At 48.2% G+C, this 19463-nt stretch overlaps 1 protein-coding gene across 1 annotated transcript in view; it reads right to left on the reverse strand.

Moving 5' to 3' along the window:
* Positions 1–19463, reverse strand: part of STAB2 (stabilin 2) — a 144793-nt gene that overhangs the window by 34488 nt on the left and 90842 nt on the right. Inside the window, exons 38-48 of the mRNA XM_045779460.2 lie at positions 18468–18663; positions 16976–17071; positions 14603–14648; positions 13681–13757; positions 11519–11644; positions 9666–9739; positions 7951–8022; positions 4369–4488; positions 3424–3471; positions 2276–2359; positions 592–738 (exon numbers count right to left, since the gene is read on the reverse strand). Coding sequence (XP_045635416.2) covers positions 592–738; positions 2276–2359; positions 3424–3471; positions 4369–4488; positions 7951–8022; positions 9666–9739; positions 11519–11644; positions 13681–13757; positions 14603–14648; positions 16976–17071; positions 18468–18663 — 1086 coding nt within the window. The remainder of the gene's footprint in view (positions 1–591; positions 739–2275; positions 2360–3423; positions 3472–4368; positions 4489–7950; positions 8023–9665; positions 9740–11518; positions 11645–13680; positions 13758–14602; positions 14649–16975; positions 17072–18467; positions 18664–19463) is intronic.

Below are 19463 nucleotides of genomic sequence, written 5' to 3' on the forward strand. Positions count from 1 at the left end.
GTAATCTCACCCGGAGAAGTTAATTACAGATCACCAACCACAATGGTCATTTCACTGTGATTCTCAAATATGAAATAACAAGCAGCTCGAGACTGGCACCTTTCTCACATGTATTCTCTACACCACCTTCTGCCCCCACCACTCGCTTGCTTCTCTCGGCAATGGATTCTACCGCCGCTACTTGTTTCTCTGTTGTGGGGAGCGAGGGGACCAGCATGGCCAAGTGGCTGTGGTCAAAAGTTTTCTTCCCTGGCTGGCTCCTGATCAGAAGCAGTTCTGATGACCGCTTAAAGCAGGGTGCCTTTGAGTTTCAGTCCCAGCTCGAATATTTACGTGCTGTGTGACCTTGGACAAGTTACTTAACTTCTCTGAGCTCAGTTTCCCAATTTGTAAATTGGAGAAAAGAATAGTATCTACATCACAGGATTCTTTTGAGGATTAAATAAGTCAGCATACATCCAATACTTCAAATACTACCTGGCACAAAGGAATCACTCAACATGTGCTAGTTGTTGTTATTACTATTATCGCTGGTATTACTCTAAAGAAGAGGAGAAGAGAGAGGGCCACGTGGTGGGTGGCCTCTCTTACCTGAGAGACGGAGATGAAGATTTTCTCCCCCTGGAGAGAAGTAGCATTTGGGATCAATTTCAGGTTTTCTAGAAGCAGCTGGTGGCAGGCGATCACATGGTAGCGAAGAACCTGGGGCATGAAACCCTTTTTGTCCCAGTCTTTAATCTGTAATAGAAGATGGGAGGGTTCCAGCCAGAGCCAGGAGCCTTTGGTCTCCCCTCCCCGATGCCCTCGCCGGGGCCTCCCTCCCCACCGGACTGGGAAGGAGGCAGTCAGGGCTGGCTGGTGGTCAGAGTTACAGGGTACAGGCTGTTCAGGCAGGAGGGAGAAAGTGGTCCTCGTTCCTTTCCTCCTTCCAACATAGATTCTCAGCTTGGAAGGGAGCTTGAAGTTCCCCTGGCCCAGCATTTCACAACACATGCGGCGGGACCCTAAGTCCTGTGAGATGCTACTTGCAAAAAGGCTTTTCTTGTGAAAAATGCTGGGAAACGCTGCATGGCACCTGCCCCCCTTGGAGAGGTACCTGGGCCAGATTTAAACCTTAAGTATGGAAAAGATCACGATACTTTCCCATTTATAAATCGAAACACAAACAATATTAACCATTAATAAAAAGTATAAAAAGTAATAAAAGGCCCATAAGGTTCTCTTTGTTTCATGATATCTCTTTTGATGCTTTTGAGAGAAAAACTATCAAATGTCAACATCTTTCAAAAAGTATTTTTGTATCTCTGCTTTACTAGTATCTAAAATATATGCATAGGGGCGCCTGGGTGGCTCAGTCGTTGAGCGTCTGCCTTTGGCCCAGGGCGTGATCCCAGAGTCCTGGGATCGAGTGCCGCATCGGGCTCCTCTGCTGGGAGCCTGCTTCTTCCTCTCCCACTCCCCCTGCCTGTGTTCCCTCTCTCCCTGGCTGTCTCTCTCTCTGTCAAATAAATAAATAAAATCTTAAAAAAAATAAAATCAAATATATGCATAGAGAGGCAGTGTGCATAGTGAAGGACGCAGGCTCTGGAGTCATGTTTGAGTCCTTGCTCCACTACTTGCTAGTCATATGGCCTTGGGGAAGTTACTTCTGCCAATGTCCTGGACTGTAAAATGGGGATAATAGCACCCAACTGATAGGGTTGTTGTGAACGCTAAATGAATTAATCTAGGCCAGGTACTAGAAACAGTGTCTGGCACACTCAATAAATGTTTGCTACATTTTTATATGTTAATGGGTAATCCAGCATGAAGAGTCCCAGTGAATGTTAGAACAGTAAAGGCTCTGATAAGGTCTGCAAGAAAAAAGATTTAAATTCCTTTAACGCAGCATCCTCCCTCCCTTCCTTCCTTCCTTCCTTCCTTCCTTCTTCCTTCCTTCCTTCTTTCCTTCTTCCTCTCTCTCTCCCTTTCTTTCTTCTTTCTTTTTGTCTATGGAAGGTTTGGATCATTTAAGAATTGTTGATCTTTTCCAACCTCTTACCCTATTCAGGAATATTTTTTAGCGGGCCTCTAGCTGTTACACCGCAAATCCACTTAAATCCTTCCCCTTTATAGGGGTCCCTATGCTGAAAGGCAGCCTGTCCCATTGCTGATCAGCACCAGCTCTTCCTAAATCTCCTGCCCAGAAATGTCCCCAGCATTGGTTCCAGGGTGATACCTAAAGACTGGGCTCCAGTCCCAAACGTCTTCTGCTTGTCTAGAGCGTCATGCTTACCCGAGGTTCCTCATCAAAGGCTGCAGATAAAGGTGCAAAGACAGTGAAGGGGCCTGGACCACTCAGGTCTCGCACAGAATGCTCCTGTGGGAAGGAAGGCAGGGCCGCATGTCACCTATTTAACATAAATACTGGGCGGGGGTTCAGACAAAGAGCAGAGAGAGTGGATGGTGGCAGAGAGGAGGGAAAACCGAATTGGGCGATCTGTGTTTTATTTAGTCTCAGATTCAAAGCCATTCTGATTCTTTTTTAAAAAAATTATATATATATATATTTTTTTAAGAGAGAAAGAGCCTATGAGTGGGGCAGGGGAAGGACAGAGTGAAAGGAAGAGAGAATCTCAGGCAGACGCCCCATGGAGGGCAGAGCCTGATGTGGGGCTCGATCTCACAGCCCTGAGTCCTGGGCTGAAATCAAGAGTTGGATGCTTAACTGACCGAGCCCCCCAGGCACCCCAAATCCATTCATATTCTTTGTCATTGAAATAATGTTTTTTTGTATACAGTTATAAAAATAACACATGCTTATTGTATTAAAGACTTGAAAATATAGCATAAAGAAGGAAATAACCACCCATAATCCCACTGCCTGGAAGTCACCTGTTACTTTTAGGTATTCTTTCCCAGTGTCTTTCTACATACAAATATTTTACATAATTGGGATAATAATACAAATGTAAATAATAAGATGAATGACTTAGCGGTTCTAATTGTTTTCTTGCCGATGCTAAGGTCCTATGGTTACTTATATTTTCTTCCGGGTTTTATTATCTTCTTCATTTATATTTTTATCTTTTATTTTTCAATATGTCTGGCACTTATGCTGATGTTTGATGTGCACAGAGCTCTAACTTCATATTTTCCCCCAAAGCGTTCGCTGATCGCCCCAGTAATGCTTCCTTCCTCCACCGGTGGTAGTTTTTGCACACACTGCATTCTTGTGCGTCAAACGGGCCAGGGCGGCGTTGCTTCCACTCCTGCCGCCCACCCAAGGCCTGAGCAGTCCACAAAGGACCAACAGGGACCCTATTTCAGAAATCCACATCCCCAGACTTTCTTCTCCCTTCACCAGCTCCAGAGGCTACAGTTTCCCCGGATCTGGCTGGAGACCCACGTCCTACAGCTATAGACAGACACACATGTTCTTACCAGCAACTGGAAGAAGTACTGGGACGTTTTTGGGTTCCTGGGAAGCTCCTGGAAACAAAGACAGGGCAGGGCCACTTCATGTCTGGGATTATGTGCAAGAACCATCCGGGGTTGTCTAAGGACAATTTCTCTAAGGTCGAGAGTCTCTCCTATACTTTCAACTGGAAATCTGCCCTGATGGGCCTATTTCCATCCCATCCACAGGCTTCCACTGATGTTCAGAACAACTACGGGGACATGCTGGGAGTTCCAAAACCTTTCTGGAGTCACCATCTGATTTATCAAAGAAAGGTCCAGCCATTTCCAGAAGCAGCTAAGCTTTAGGAGCATTTTAAAAAGTTCAAATATTTTTTAAAAAATCAGTTATGGGTTTATGGCAGATTTCATTTCTTCCTCAACAAGAATATTTGATTAGCCAGAATGCTCTAGTCCCTCTTTAAACCAAATAACAGGACATTCGCTTTGTAAAGGGGTAGACATCTACAAGTGTAATGCTGCCTCGTCTGCTATGCCCAGCAGAGATGCTTGTGTGCCTGCCCTCACCCATACGTTCCAACAGCAACCCACAGCATGGTGCCTTGGAGTTACTGTGTGCTCTGTGCCTGTCACATACGTTATTTCTGATAACAACCTGATGGGCTTAGTATTTTTTTTTTAATGGATTAGAAAGCTGATGCCTCGAGAGGTGATGTTATTGCCCAATGCCACATTTCTAACTGGCAGAGTCGAATTCAAACCCAGTGCTTCTGACTCTAGAACCGTTGATCTGAGAATTCCCACAAGTAGATAAAATCCCTTCTCATTGCCAATTTATATACGAACAGTCTTTCCCATTTTTGTAGAGTTTTACAAGTTACAAAACTCTTGCACCTCCCTTGGGTAACCTGGATTCTTAGCGCAGGGAGGGATATAGGGTTTACTTTATGGGAACATGCTTTTCCTTACCTGGTAGATGTTGCCACGGCAGGTAAACCCATCCCCAGTGTATTCGGCTTTGCAAGTACACGTCCTTTCTTCTGGCCCAGTGTGATTGCAGATGGCAAATTCACTACAGCCGCCATTTTTCTGGAAAAATTTCCAAGGGGTGAGGGATACGGATAGGGGTCAGACCAGTTTGCCAGCTCTGTCAATATTCTCCAAGCAATTCTGCACTGAAATTTAGGTTTTTACTCACTCTCTAACTGACATGTTTGCATGATTTGCCCCTTTCCTGAACTTGCCTTTCAACTCCCTAGGGTTGTAAGGGCCATTTATTCACCCAGCCTTGTATCCCAAGATGCTCGGGTCCAACCGAGCAGATCTCCAGCCTTATACAGACAAAACCAGAGGTTCCAAATGGGAAATTTCTTGGCACCTGGGGGTTGGCCAGAAAGACACCAATCTTGTCTGACAATTCCCAGCTTTAGGCTTAAGCTCTGATCTCATAATAGCCAAGGTAACAGTCATCAGCTAGAAGGCAGTGGGTATAAAACAGAACACACTGTCCTTGTCCACAAAGAGCTTAAAAACTGGGGAAGATGGGACAGAGACCGAAAATAGAAACAAAGCAGAGTACAGCTCAAAGCTGACATCCATAGGAACACCGAGGAGGGCTCCGCAGCCCAAGCCAAGTTAAAGTGAGCTCAGGAAAAAGAACCCTGATAGGGCTGACAAAGAAGGAGATCAACAGACTTAGAGGCCGACTGTAAAATCTTCCTTTCCTCTAACTGTTGTTCCCAAAGTCTTTGTGGAGCATGATATTTGGGCCGGGGGGCGGGGGGGACTTAGTGTCCCAGATTCCCGCCTCAAGCTGACACAGCTCCGTGAGCTCTCCAAGAAAGCTGCCTTCTGAAAGACCCTTCACCATCTCCTGGGGGCCCTGGATCTTCCGGCTAGGTACCCTGGATTTTACTGTCCCGTTGCCAGCCTGCTGTAAGACCACCAAGACCAATCCCCCCTTGTGCCACTTTGCTTTTGATCTCAGTCAACGACAGCAAGGTCTAGGCTCTCAAGGCTCCCTCCTACCTCATGGACGCTCCCCTCCACGCTGCTCTAGACATCGTGATCTGACCCCACACCCACCCCTTTCTGCCCTTACAAACCCTTTCTGGTGACTTCTGAAACACACAGTCATTAACGAACTCTTGACAGTCTACACCCGTTTTCAGAAAACTCTCTCCGCCTCTTACTGAAGAGGTTTCCGTGCACCCCTCAGGCAAAGCTCTTTTCTTCCCTTACTTCACACTTCATGGTCTGGGGGTGGGGGGGGGGGCTAGGACGGTGTCTTTCTTGCTGCACTTCCAAAGCCACTGCCAAAGCATTTCTACGCTCTCATGCTTCACAGGCCCCAGCTCCCTGAGAACACATGGAGTCTACTGTCACCCCTTCTTCGTCCTAGCCGTGGGGCCGGGATCACTGGCTTACTCTCCACACCTGTCGTCACCCTTGGTGGTGTCAGCATCCCTGTCAATGGTCTCCACTATACCTGCCCCCATTCTGCCTCCGCCACCCCCGCCGGACCACGCTTGACATTGTCCCACCATTAAAGTGGACGGCTCCTGAGAGCTCTGCTTCAACCCCCTGCTCTCTCTGACCATCAGCTTTCATCATCGCAACCCACCTCTTCCGATGCTGTGGCTCCAGCCTCCTTTGACTCACAGGGGCCTCCCCTCCTTTGAGCCAACTTCTTTCTCACCCACATTCCCGCCCACTCACTGGGCCCGGTCGCCCTGGCTCCTCGCTCGGTCCTGGCCAGCGGCCCACAGGAGGGCTCGAAAAACCGTGGCCTCTGGGCCCGGCCTGATGGACGGGCTGGGTGTTGTTGTCTGAACTCGCCACAAAATTATCACACAGACACTGACACTGCCCCCCTCCTCCAGCGCATGTACCTTCTCTCTCCCTGGAGAAGACACGTCACACCTTCACTCCTCTCTGCAACTCTCAACCCCTGGCCCTCACTCTCAGGGACGAGCTCGCCTCATACCTTACGGAGAAAATAGACACAAGAACCAGCCCATCTTCCTGTCCTGATGCTCACCGCCTGCCTGGGCCTGATCTCCAGCTCTACTTTCCTTATTTAACAAATAAACCTACAACTGACTGACCAGTTGCTTATGCGCCAAGTGTCCCTCTCCTCCCCCTCAGTGTAAACTCTTGAAGGGAAGAGACTTCGCCGCTTGGTCACTGATGAGCTCCCAGTGCCTGAAATGGCGCCTGGTATCTAGGGAATGCCCATCGACCTAGATGTGTGTCATTCAGTGCGAGGTTCCCCACTGGATGTGAAGAAATTTGAGTGGCCTCTGTCCTCTGTCATAATTTATTTAGAATGGTCAGACACAGACATTTTCAAGCTAATTCACAGTAAGGGCCATGAGGGACTCAGTAACTGACTGGCTGACTAACTAACAAACTGACTGACTACCTACCTACCTGACTAACTGCCTGACTGACCAACTAACCAACTACCTGCCTACCTACCACCACCCCTGCTTGTCCCGGAGGCTCAGCTGTGGGCTCTGGGTCCCTTTCTCCTCATCCACGCCTGTACTTCCTCCTGTAACAACCCACCTCCCTCCCTCAGTTTCAGTGTCCTTCTCTCTAATCAGATTATCCTCATCTGCAGAAAAACATGCTTTAATTCTACTCATCTTGCAAGAAAACAAACTTCCATTTTTCCTGAAAAGAATGCAGGGGGTGGTGACGGTCATGGGTGCAGTGGCCGCGAGTTAATCACTCTTGTACCGAGTCTTGGGCACACGTGGGTTCATTGCGCGAGTTGCCAGGACAAGGTGGCCATTACAAAACAGACAGACAGACAGACAGATGGAAAGGATCACTGAAGGATTGCTGTGGAAATTAACCGGGCCATGGGTCTGGTCGTCACAGCTCCACATCCCAGCACCCTGCTTCCTGCAATCACTCCCTATGGGGACGTGTTCTCCTGAGGCATTTGCCAGATGAACACAGGGGACGGGAGGGCTGGAGCTTGGAGAGGAAGGGCTTTAATTACATGGCGTCTGTGCCGTGCTCATGGCCACAGCTGGAGGCTGGTGATATGAAGAAGGGAAGGAAGGTGCAGAGACTGGTCCTCCTCTGGGGCTCGCTGCCCTGTGGGAGGAACAAGCACCACAGAAAGGGATCCAGGGTGCAGCTTTTGAGTAAGACAGACATGGGTTCAAGTTCTGACGATGCTGTGTGCTCGCTCTATACCCAAAACGTCTGCCCATGTCCTACGTCCTGGTGTGTGTGAGTGTGACCTTGTTTAGAGAGTCTTTACAGATGCCATTAAGGATCTAGAGAAGAGAGCATCATAGATGAGGCAGGTGTCCTTACTAGAAGAGACACACCCCCATAGAGGTGAAGGCCATGAGAAGAAGAGGCAGAGAATGGAGTTTCTCCAACTACAACCGGAACACGAGGGAGAAATGAGCCTCACAGCCCAGAAACAGCTCTGAAGGAGGCCTCCTCCAGGTGCCATCCGCTGGCAGAGGGTGTAGGAGGCGCCGCAGGCCTGGGCACCGAGGGCGTCGGCCGCAGAGCCATACTCACGGTCAAGCAGGTGTTGATGAAGGAGCACACCTTCCCGTCTCCAGTGTATTTGGGCAAACAGTTACAGACTGCCTGTCGGAGGGGAGGGGGGTGGGTTATTTCACAGAGAGATTCTGCGGGCTCTCAGGCTCCACTTCTATAACGGTAACGGTAATGCCCCTAGAGTCTGCATTCGGTCTTGGTAAGCTCTTTTCTACAATGATAGTTGTCATCTCACATTCTAGCACATTCGGCACACTTCACATTAGCACTGGCGTCTCCTACATAGCCTAACTTTGCTGCCAAGAGACTTTATTTTTTTTTTTTAAAACATTGTTGCCTGATTTGGTCCCTTGCCTCCTTGGCACTCACCTCTTTCGTTGCCTTGGCTGGTGAAGGCTCAGCGTGAGGAAGCTAAGCTAGGCCCACTCCCACGCACCCTGCATTCCTGCACATCTCCACCACGCTCTGCCCTGAGACGCCAGCGCTGGGAGCTGCTGGAGGCGAGCTTTGGAGTCGCACGGGTGGCACACGTGAGAACAATCAGTCAGACCCACTGTTTGGCCAAGGAAGTCAGCGGGGGCTTCATGTTGACGGAGGGGACACTGTCTGTAGGAAGCTGGGGACTGTCTACTTCACCCTCATTTCCCTGGCGCTCTGCATGGGAGCGAGTGGGGCTGAAACCCGGCTACACTCCAGTCACCACGCCGCGCGCCCAGAAGAAAGCGCACCTGCTGTTAATGTGTCCCCCAGAGAGGCAGCGTTTCCGGTCTCATGTCTGCTTGTTGGAACTGGAACTCATTGGCAGGGTCAGCCAGCATCAAAGAGCAGGTGCTCACTCCTCTGCCTCGTCCTTCACTGTGGGCCCTGACCTTGGCCCTAAACCTTTACCAAGACACCCCCAGCCTCCCCTCCTGGGCTGAGGTCCTGTCTCCGCGATCAACCCTGTGTCCCTCTCACTGCCTTCTAGGTCTGGAGGAGGATTTGGGGAGGCCTTGAGCAGCACAACGTTTCTAGGTTTTCCTTACTCCATATGTGGTTTGAAATAAGAACTCTGCTGAACCCCAAAATATGTCTAATTGTGCTGGGTTTTTCTACCACTATATGTGTAAACACACACACACACGCACACACACACACACACACGATTCTTTAAAATAAGTGTGCGTTTTTCCTTATTTTTGGGTGCTTTAGGCTCCTGTTTGTTCTGCCCATTGGGAGATCTGGCACTGAGTTCTGGGGCTCAAGAAGGTCCCTAGAACATTACTGGGGACTTCAGTTCATCATCTGGTTTCTGATGGAGGTAACTTCCTCGTGTTAGCTCTGGCTGTAAGGTTCACTATGTTACGGACTAAACGATGGACAGAGGGCCTAACGATGCTATCTTCTGCCATGGCACAAGCATTGCAGAGCCTCAAGAAAACATGTGGGATTCCGGACATCAGAAAGCCGAAAGAAAGGAGAGCGCTGTTGGAAACTTTCTAGGTGCTTCTGAAACCATGTTGCGTTGGCAGCCGTCTACGTCTCCCACTCAGGAAGTCCCTTCTCCCAAGAACCCTTTGTTCCTTCACCTCCACCATTTCTCATTCCCACAGAATGGCCTCTTTGGGAATTCGTTCAGGATTTTCCCCTAACATGTTCTTTTTATGCTGCTGGTGTCCACAGGTCTGTTCTCAGTCTGAAGACTCAGGAATTTGTTCCTGGTTAACTAAGGGCCCCCGGGGGGCAGAACTCACCTGGTTGGGTCCCGTCTGCGTGCACTCTGCATTCTTGTGACAGCCACCATTGTTCTCCAAACATGGGTTGATCTCTTTAAAACAAAAAGCCAATACCTGGCATGAAAATCAAACCTCATTTTCAAGTAAAGACATCTTGAGGAATGAGGTGGGATGGCTAACTGAACAAGGTGAGCAGGTGTCCAAGTGTGATTCAGTTTTCCAACAACCCTGCGGCAGAAGTAACCCCCACAGGAAAGGTCCTAGATACGCTTTCTCAAAGTTAGCCCCTCTGGGATGGGACTGTGCCAACAGAGCCATAGTCTGTGGGTTTGCCTCTGTCCCTCTCCTGAATGAAGATGAGCATTTGCGGCCAAGGACTTAAATAACAGAATCTCAGAGTCTAATCCAACATGCTATGAAGGAAGAAATTCAGGAATTAAAAAAATCGCTTGTCACTATCACAATATAATTGCTTCAGGGAAGACTCATCAATAGACTTTCCATCTAGGAGGACACTTCGATGAGGAGCAGGATATTTGCTGGGTGTTCAAGTATCTCCCCATCGACTGCTTCTTAGTAGCAATGGGGAAAAAGCAACTGTACCGTGGAGAAATCAGATAGCGCCTTGACCGAGTGGTCAAAATTAACATCACAGATGAGAGGCAGTTGGAAATCATGAGCCTCCAGTGGGATATCCTGAGCAGGACTCATCACCACTCCTGTGATACTGGGTCTGCAGGCATCATCTCAATATAATCATGAGCAAACATCGGTCAAACCCCAAATGAAGGACATGCTATGAAAAAAAAGTTGGGGTGGTGGGCTGTCTTCTTCCAAAATGTCAATGTCATTAAAGACAAAGCAAGGCTGGAGAACTACCCCCGACCTGAGGAGACTAAAGAGGCCCGGTGGCCAAGTACGATGCCCACCCCTATCCTGCACTAGAGGAAGAAAATGCCAAGACAGGACATTATGTTATGGGGTCAGGGGACAAAATTAGAAGACAAATGGTAATTAGACAAATGTATTAAATCAGGAGTAAATCGACTGAAGTTGCTAACTGCTGCGGGTATGCAAGAATTCACCCTTATTCTCAAATATGCTCCAGTGTGTAAGGGTAAAGGGAATGTGATATATATAGTTTACTCTCAAATGGTTTAGGAAAAATGTGTACAGGCATTGAGAGAGAGCAAATGATAAAGCAAATAGAGCAATACATTAACAATAGTGAATCCAGGTAAAGAACACATGGGCCTACTTTTGTACTATGCTTGCAAGGCTTCTGTACAAATATTATTACTATTATTATTTTTACAACGAAAATGTCAAAAGCCAGACAGCTTGCTATGGCATACCTTTAGAGTAGTGTGTAGCCATGATGATACTGCTTTGGAGGTACGCTTATTTTCAGAGAGATTTGTTCTTTCAAACTGCTAAGCATAGTAAATACTATGTATCATAAGACAGAATTCCATTCAAGGAAGTATGGTCTGGAGTGATATAACAATAGGAAGGGTGGTTCTTTCCAGAATATTCTCCCCCAGCATATATGCATTCTCTAATTTTTCTATAGTGAGAATGTGCTATTGTGTTAAAAAAAAAAAAAAAAGGACTAATAAATGTTAAAAAAAAGTCCAGGCACCACCACAATATTTAACTGGAACACATGTCTCCGTTTTCTCCTTCCCAGGGGACTTTTGGCCATCACACACCTTCATACCACTGCCGTCACATTTTCACACCCTCATGCCTTCCCGCCCAGATACACTTACAGATGATTCCAAGCAGTGGCAGGTCCTGATAACAGGACCACTGTCCAGGGCTCTGACTCTTGAACCGCGGCCACTGGACAGGTGAGGGGCAGTACGTACCGAGGCACACGATGCCATCGCCCGTGTAGCCTGCCCGGCACACACACTGTCGGCTCCCAGGGGTGGTTCTCTTGCAGTCAGCCTGGGCCGAGCAACCTCCATTGCTGGTCTCACAGGCATTGATGGCTGTAGGAGAGAGATGGGACGCCCAGCAGAGCAGGTGGGAGAGGGGGAAAAAAACAGTGATGCATTTTTACTTGAGTGAGAAATGGAAGGTACCTCAAAATGCCAGGCACTGGATCAAATACGAATAGTTCAAAAGAACGCAAAGCACCAGATGTCTTCCCTGGTGAATTCTACCAAACATTTAAAGAAGGATAAACAGCTAATTTTCATAAACTCTTCCAGAAACTGGAAGAGGGGAGAAAGCTTCCCAATTCATTTTATGAGGTCAGTATCACCCTGCTATCAAAGCCTGACAGAGCCAGCACAAGAAAATTACAGCCCAATATCCCTTGGGAATATATCACAAAGACCCTCAAGAAAATATCTGCAAATCAAATTTGGCAGTATATAAAAAGAATTATACGCCATCACCAAGAGGGAATTTTGCAGGAATGCAAGGTGGTTCAACATTTAAAGATCAATTAATGTACTACAACGTATCAATGGAATGAAAGACAAAGCCACATAATCATCTCAATAGAAGGAACAGAAGTATTTGATAAAATTCCATGCCCTTAATAATAAAAACTCAACAGGCAAGGAATGAAAGGAAACTTCCTTAACCTTTTGATAAAGGATGTCTATATATGGAATAGAATTGAGAGTCCAGAAATAAACCCATACATCTAAGGTCAACTGATGTTGCACAGAGTTGCCAAGACATTTCAATGGGGGAAGGAACAATCTTTTCAACAAATGATACTGAGACAACTGGATCTTCACATACAAAAGAATGAACTTGGACCTTGGCCTCACAACATGTACTCAAATTAATTCAAAGTAGAGCCAAGACCCAGATCCACTTGGAGTCCCACACTGTGACCTTGGACAAGCCGCTTAGTTAATATGAACCTTGGGGTCCACCTATGGGGGTTTGTTTACGGGTTTAGAGACTCCCATCTAATCATGTATATGAAAGTGTTATAGAAATGTTGGCTGTTCTCCTGTTAACTTGTGTCTTCTGCTTTTGCTGTTTTTCCCAAAAGGCAGAAGGCAAGAAAAATGTTTCCGTTATTGTCCCTTTCCAGCTGTTTTCCCTGGCATACTGAGCACATCCTAGTGCAGGAAACATCTGGGCCCTGGGTCAGGGCGCCTGCGTGCTGGGACAATCCCCAGGCTACGATGGTCTAGGAAGCAAGCTGGTAGATTCATTGTCCAGTTCCACTAGAATCTGGGCCGAAACCTGCCTGGACAAGGTGCATAAGAGAAAAATGATGTTAAGTGTTTCCATTTTTCTAGCACCAAAGATGTGGTGGGTCCTGTAAGAATATTAGCTCGCATTTGTTGAGTATGCTCTGTGCCAGGGCTGTTCTAAGTACCTCACGGGGATTAATCCAGGTTATCACCCAACAGTCCAGTGAGGGAGATTCTCTTATTATCTACAACTTACAAATAGAAAAAGTGATGCAAAGATCAGTCAAGCAACTTTCCCACGGCAGCACAAGTGATAAGAACTTAGACTCAAACCCAGGAGAGTCTGACACTGGGGCTACTTTAAACTGCTGTCTCATTCTGCCATTGTACGTACAGAGAGGTCATTTCATCCCCAAACCACTCTGCTGGGGAGACAGTTTTGTTTACTTTGTAAGTGAGCTAAGGGGGCTCAGAGCAGGTAAGAGACCCACCCAAAGCCACGTGGGTAGTCGGAGGACGAACCGAGATTCAAGTCCCTGTCCCACTCCAGAGTCCCCACGCCTGGGCCACACCCTGGGTCGGTCAAACCAGTGTTTTTAAAGTTCTCCAGGTGATTTCAATCGCGGTCAAGGCCGTGCACCGATGTTTGGAGAAGAAAACAGGTGCAACCGACCCACCCATTCCTAAGCCGACACATGCCCCGTCAGTGACCAGTATTCTTGCCTCGGGCCACAGTCAGGTGCCCTGTTCCAGCCAGTTCACCCTCAGCGGCTGGTAGCGGCTGTCCATCCAGTCTGCAGGGACACAGACCTCTCAACAGCTTGCGCTTGCTGTTCCCCCCAGCAGACCCCTTCCTCACTTGCCTGTGCAGACTGTTCCATTCCCTTGGAATCCCGCGGCACATTTGCATGAGGCTGTGCCGTCTGGATTGAGAAGGCAGCTGCAATTGGAAAGGGCAAATGCTGTTTGTGGGGAAAAAAAACCAAACAAAAAACCAAAAAACATAACACCATCCCCTTCATCCCCAGCATCCCGGCTCCTGCCCCCAGGCAGCATTCAAAAGTCTTGCCTAAGCCTTGGAAGGAGAGGCCATTCTAGCACAGCCCCGCCAGGGGCAGCTAAAACTGCAGGGTGTATGTATGTTGGCATCGGCCCAGGGGTAGGGAGGATAGCTACCAATCTTCAGAGAGCCACTTATGTACTCGGGGCTGTGCTTTGCACATTACTTTGTAAAACCTACACAATATCCAATAGCCGTAACAAGACGATATTATTCGTCCCATTTTATAGATGGAGAAACTGAGGCTTAGAAGCATAAAGTAATCGACTCAAGGTCATGCAGAAAATGAAAATGACAGGGGCTGGTTTGAATTCAGGTCAACGTCTAGTTACTGGGTCAACTAATGAACCATGAAGCCCCTCTGGGAGTTAGGAGTGTGAGGCCAAAGTCTGAACAAGTAAGGCTTGGCGGTGAATCGGGAGCAAGTTTGGACGAAGGTGAGGTGCACTGGCCTCTCCTTGGCTTCTATGAAGAGTCCCTGTGGCTTGAACTAGGGGTAACAACTGGCATTTTTGCCAATAAGCCAGGAAACTCAGGGGGCAGCTTGTTGAAAAGACTGCACCTGGCAAGGTGACGGTGGCCTTTTCAGAGGGAATTTTCAGTTCATACTTAATTTTATCCTAACTCTTCAGAAATGGTCTCAGGAAGCGATTACCCTGAGCTGAACACTTCTAGGAAAGACTGACTTTTGCATCACCCCCCAAAGAAAGCTCGGAGGTACGTACTTGGCACTGGTGTGGCATATCCCATTGCAGTCGTCTTTTGTGATCTCTGAAAAAGAGAACCAATTGCTGGGTCAGTCCTTTCGTACTAAACCTACCTCAAGAACTTTCTTTGAGTACTTGGTGCTAAGAAAAGGCTTAATTCCTCAGAAGTAATGATATGCATCATGTGAACCATTCAAAACACTGTGACCTTGTAAAACCTTTTTTTGCATGGGCTGCCAGGAAGCTCAGAGCCAAATTGGAAGGTCAAATATACTGATGGAGTTGTCTATTGCATGCCAGGCCCCGTGCCGCTCCATGAGGATGCAAGGAGACTAAACCAGTGTTCTCCCTCAGGGTCTGGATGTTGATGCATGCTCCTCCCTGGGGCCTGATTTTCTACTTTCATTTATATTTCCTATGTTCCTTATTCTTTCATTTTATTACGGAGTGATATAAACAAGCAAAACCTAATTATAATGAATATTAAACTTTTTTTCCCCTTTTGTATATGCAAAAAGTACTCAGGACCAGGCAGGCACACAGCAGGTGCCTATTCTCTATTAGCTCGATTCGTTCCTAAATTTCCTGGAATAGCAGAGGCTCTTGCCCTTGGATGTACAGCTAACAGATATTTCCCAGCAGGGGAGGATCCAGAAAGAAATCCTTAGAGATGAAGGAAGAGGACCCTTTGGGGAAGATGCTCGTGTTAAGAGCCTTTGGGATAGAATCTCATTAGAGCTGGCCAAGTCACCCAGAAGGTCCAGGAAGAGAGACCTGACCATCAAGGCAATCTGTTTGGAGTCAGAGGGAACAGTGAGAGGCTCCGGTGGACGGGAATGGATGCAATGGGATCTTGTGCCTTTGTGTATGCTCTTCCTTCAGCCTGGAAATCCCTGATCTCCTCATTCTCTATCGATAGACATCCCAGTTATCTTTTAGGTCTGCAACCCAGGAGAGGATTCTCACCAGAACCTGTCGGTGCTGGCACCTGATCTCAGACTTCCAGCACCCAGAACTATGAGAGAGAAATTTCTGTTGCTTCTAAGCCATCTCATCTATAGTATTTGTTATAGCAGCCTGAGCTAAGTCATCTGTGTTTCAGAATGTTCTCTCTGGCAGCCATGTGGAGGACGGATGCAATTGAGGAAGCTGGGACAGGAGGCAGAGGGACAGATCACAAGGCTCCTGCTGGGAGCTGAGCAGCAGGAGGGGATGTGGAGGTTAGAATAACGGAGACATGCTGGTGAGGCAGTGAGGGAGCGGGAGTGGAAGGCGTAAAGGCCAAGTGGGTGGTTTCTAGATCGGGTAGGCCGGTGGGGGTAGGCTGGCTCTGTCTTCCCAGTTAGGCAAGCAGGCAGAGTGAGTCTGGAGGTCCGTCCTTGGAGCACATTAAGAAACATCACTACAGGGGCGCCTGGGTGGTGCAGTCGGTTAAGCATCTGACTCTTGGTTTCAGCTCAGTCATGACCTCAGGGTCCTGGGGGTGAGCCCTGTGTTGGGCTCTGCGCTCAACAGGGAGTCTGCTTAAGTTTCTCTCTCCCTCTCCTTCTGCCCTCCCCCCCCCGCATGCTCTCTCTCTCAAATAAATAAATAAATCTGAAAAAAAAAAAAGAAACATCAGTGCCATGTGGTAGGGTTGGGGGAAATGGGCCTGTTCAGATCCTGTTAGTGGGAAAATAAATGGATATACTCTGAGGGACAACTTGGCAGTAAGTAGCAAATGTGCCAACTTCTGACTCAGAAATCCCCTCTCTAGAAATACTAGTGAATGAATTAGTTAGACAAATGCAAAAAAAATGTACATATGAGACATTCATTGCAGCACCATGATGACAATACAAAATCGGTTTTAGAGAGTGTGATATAGTCATATAATAGAATACTATATGAAAATTAAAAATGATATTATCGATATTTATTCACATGGAAAGATATCCATGACACATTGTGAAATGGAAAAGTAGGCTATAACCCTTGCATGCAGGGCACGGTCTCATCCACATATGTTTACACACCCAGAGAAAGGTTGGGAGGCTAATGTGAAATATCAGCGATAGTCTTTCCTGCTGTGGGAGTGTATTTCTTATTTTCTTCTTTCTGCTTTTCTTTTTTTCTTTTTTAAAAGATTTATTTATTTGTTTGAAAGAGAGAGAGAGAGAGAACAAGTGGTGGGGTGTGGATGGAGAGGGAGAGACAGACTTCCTACTGAGCAGGGAGCCCGACATGGGGCTTGATCCCAGAACCCCAAGATCATGACCTGAGCTGAAGGCAGATGCTTCACCAACTGAGCCACCCAGGCGCCCCCTAAAGGTGTCATTTCTATTTTAGGAAGACAAATGTAGCTGCTCGGAAGTGAGGCTAAGAACATAGGACTGAGAGACTCGCCCTTACCAGTGTCACATCTCACTCCTCGCCAGCCAGCGTCACAGTCACAAGAGCCGTCTCCGGAGGGTCCTTGGTTACATCTCCCGTGGACACAAGAACACACTAAGTGGGAAAGAGTCCACAGACTGTTAGCCCTCTGACCTGTGTTCCGGAACTCGTTGTCATTTACTGTGAAGGGACTCTTCATATGAAGGGCACTTCAGTCTCCTACCTGGTTCCAAGAGAACCACTGTCCTTACTGGAGGGCTGGATTCACAGGAAGGGCAGGGGCACAGGAGACAGAGTCAAATCAGGTCATGATTTGATTTGACAGAGACCACATTTGTGCGACTGTGTAGCCCTGTGGGTCAGCTAAGCATAGTGGAGGACCCAGGGTCGTGTGCAACGCCCTGGGATGGAACCATGTGTGTTCCCTAGGGTCCGTCCACTAGGTTTATATAAACCTGGGTGGCACTGGCTTCTTTAACAACATAGAAAAGCCGATTCCTTTGTTGTGCAGCAGCGTCGTGAGCCTCTGAGAACTGGTGGAAAGCTTTGGATGCCTTCCCCCAAGAAAAACATTCAGGTTTGGGGCTTTGCTGGCCCCCATGAAGGTCGTCTACGGATCACCGGTTAGGAAGTCCTGCACAAGTGAAAGCAGAAGATGCTTCCAAATGACAGAGTCAGCCCTGTAGTTGCAGCTACATATTGTATGGTCCAATTATAACGATTCCATGATATACTGGTTTTGTCTGGCTTGGAAAGCTGACGACAAAGCAGTGATAGCCAGGTCCAATTTATGGTTTTCAGTGCAGGGTAGAAAAAAATTGCCTTGTTTTCTCATCATGGATTAGGAAATTCCTCCCACGTGTGTCCTTGGGCACAAGGTCAGAGAATGCAAACAGATGACAATTTTCATGAAAACAGCTTAAATCATGTGGCTTGCTGAAGGTGAATTAATAGAGTAATCTTCGGGTAAAGGACAGCATGATTCAAGAGCAAGGCTTAGAAGCCAAGCAAGATACTCATTCAAATCTCAGTTCTGCCTCCTGTCAGGTGTGACCTTAAGGGAAGTCATTCAGGTCTGCCTTAATACACTCGTCTGTAAAATGGGTACGAGGGTACCCAAGTGCTTAAGGTTCCTGAGCGGATTCAAGCAGATATCGTGCACAAACGGGCATTTCAAACTATCAAGCTATGTCCAAAACCGACAGGCTGACCGCGAGGATCAGTGTGCCTGCAGGCAAACGCAGACACATGTGGTTGGTTGCGGAAGGTCAAGCAACGGATTGGAGGTGGGTTGGTAGGTTTAGTTAGTGACTGAAAATGTCTGGAAACACGGTTCTATGCAAATTACACAACACAGACATTCTTACAATTCACATGATAGTAGAGGCGGGATTCCAGCCTGGGGGGTGAACTAGGGAGCGGTTGGCGCTCTTCTCGCCTGCCCTGCGGCTGCTTCTGCACAACGGTGGGGAGGCGGGAGGTCCCGCCAGGTGGGGAGGTGGGTGCGCACCTTGGTCGCAGTGGGGGCCGTACTTGCCCTCGGTGCAGCTCTCACAGGCCGTGCCCGCGAAGCCCGCTCCGCACTCACACACGCCCGTGCCGTTCACGCCGTCCAAGCAGATCCCGTTTCCAAAGCAGACGTTCTCGGCCTTCCCCGGGCAGGCCTGGCACTGGGGACCAAAGAAGCCCGCACAGCATTCTCTCGTCTGAAACGGAGGGGCAAGGCTGGGCTGGGACGAGGCCCCACCTCCATCTCCGCGGGTTCTGTCCCTGACGCTGTCTGGAAATCCTGCTGGTGGGGCCGGCTGCGCGCCCGGAGCTTGGACCGCGCGTGGAGGGCCCGGGAGCAGGACGCAGGGAGCAGGACGCCGGGCAGGCAGGCAAGAGGCAAAGGAAAAAGGCAAGCGAGAGACGAGGATGAAGAGGAGCGGGAAGGAGGCAGCAGGAATAGAGTGAAGACTAATGCAGGTGATGCCGCTGGGGAGCCCCGCCCCTTCCCGGTGTGCTACTCATCCTCATGCTACTGACCCGGAGAGGCCTCGGCGGGGGAAGCCCCGGGCTTTCAGAAGTGAATCTCTTGTCGTTTAGGGAAGCCCTACAGGCTGTGCACTGGGCCTGGGCATGCCTTTCTTCTCCTCCTCCTCCTGCTTCTCCTCCTTCTCCTGCTTCTCCTCCTCCTCCCCCTCCTCCGCCTCCTTCTTTCTCCTCCTCCTCTTCTTCTTTTAAAATTTTTAATTAAATTTTAATTTTAATTCCAGTACAGTTCACATACAATGTTATATTAGTTGCAGGTGTACAATACAGTGATTCAGCAAGTCTATATATTACTCAGTGCTCAGCATGGTAAGTGTACTCTTTAATCCCCATCACGGATGCCTTTATTCTTTTTCTTAAAAAGATTTATTCATTTTATTTATTTGAGAGACAGTAAGAGAGAGAGCGCGTGTGCGAGCATGGGGGGGAGGGGCAGAAGGAGAGGGAGAAGCAGACTGCTTGCTGAACAGGC

Source organism: Ursus americanus, chromosome 17 (genome assembly GCF_024610735.1).
Source record: "Ursus americanus isolate L20-20 chromosome 17, mUrsAme1.1.p, whole genome shotgun sequence".
Lineage (NCBI taxonomy): Eukaryota > Metazoa > Chordata > Mammalia > Carnivora > Ursidae > Ursus > Ursus americanus.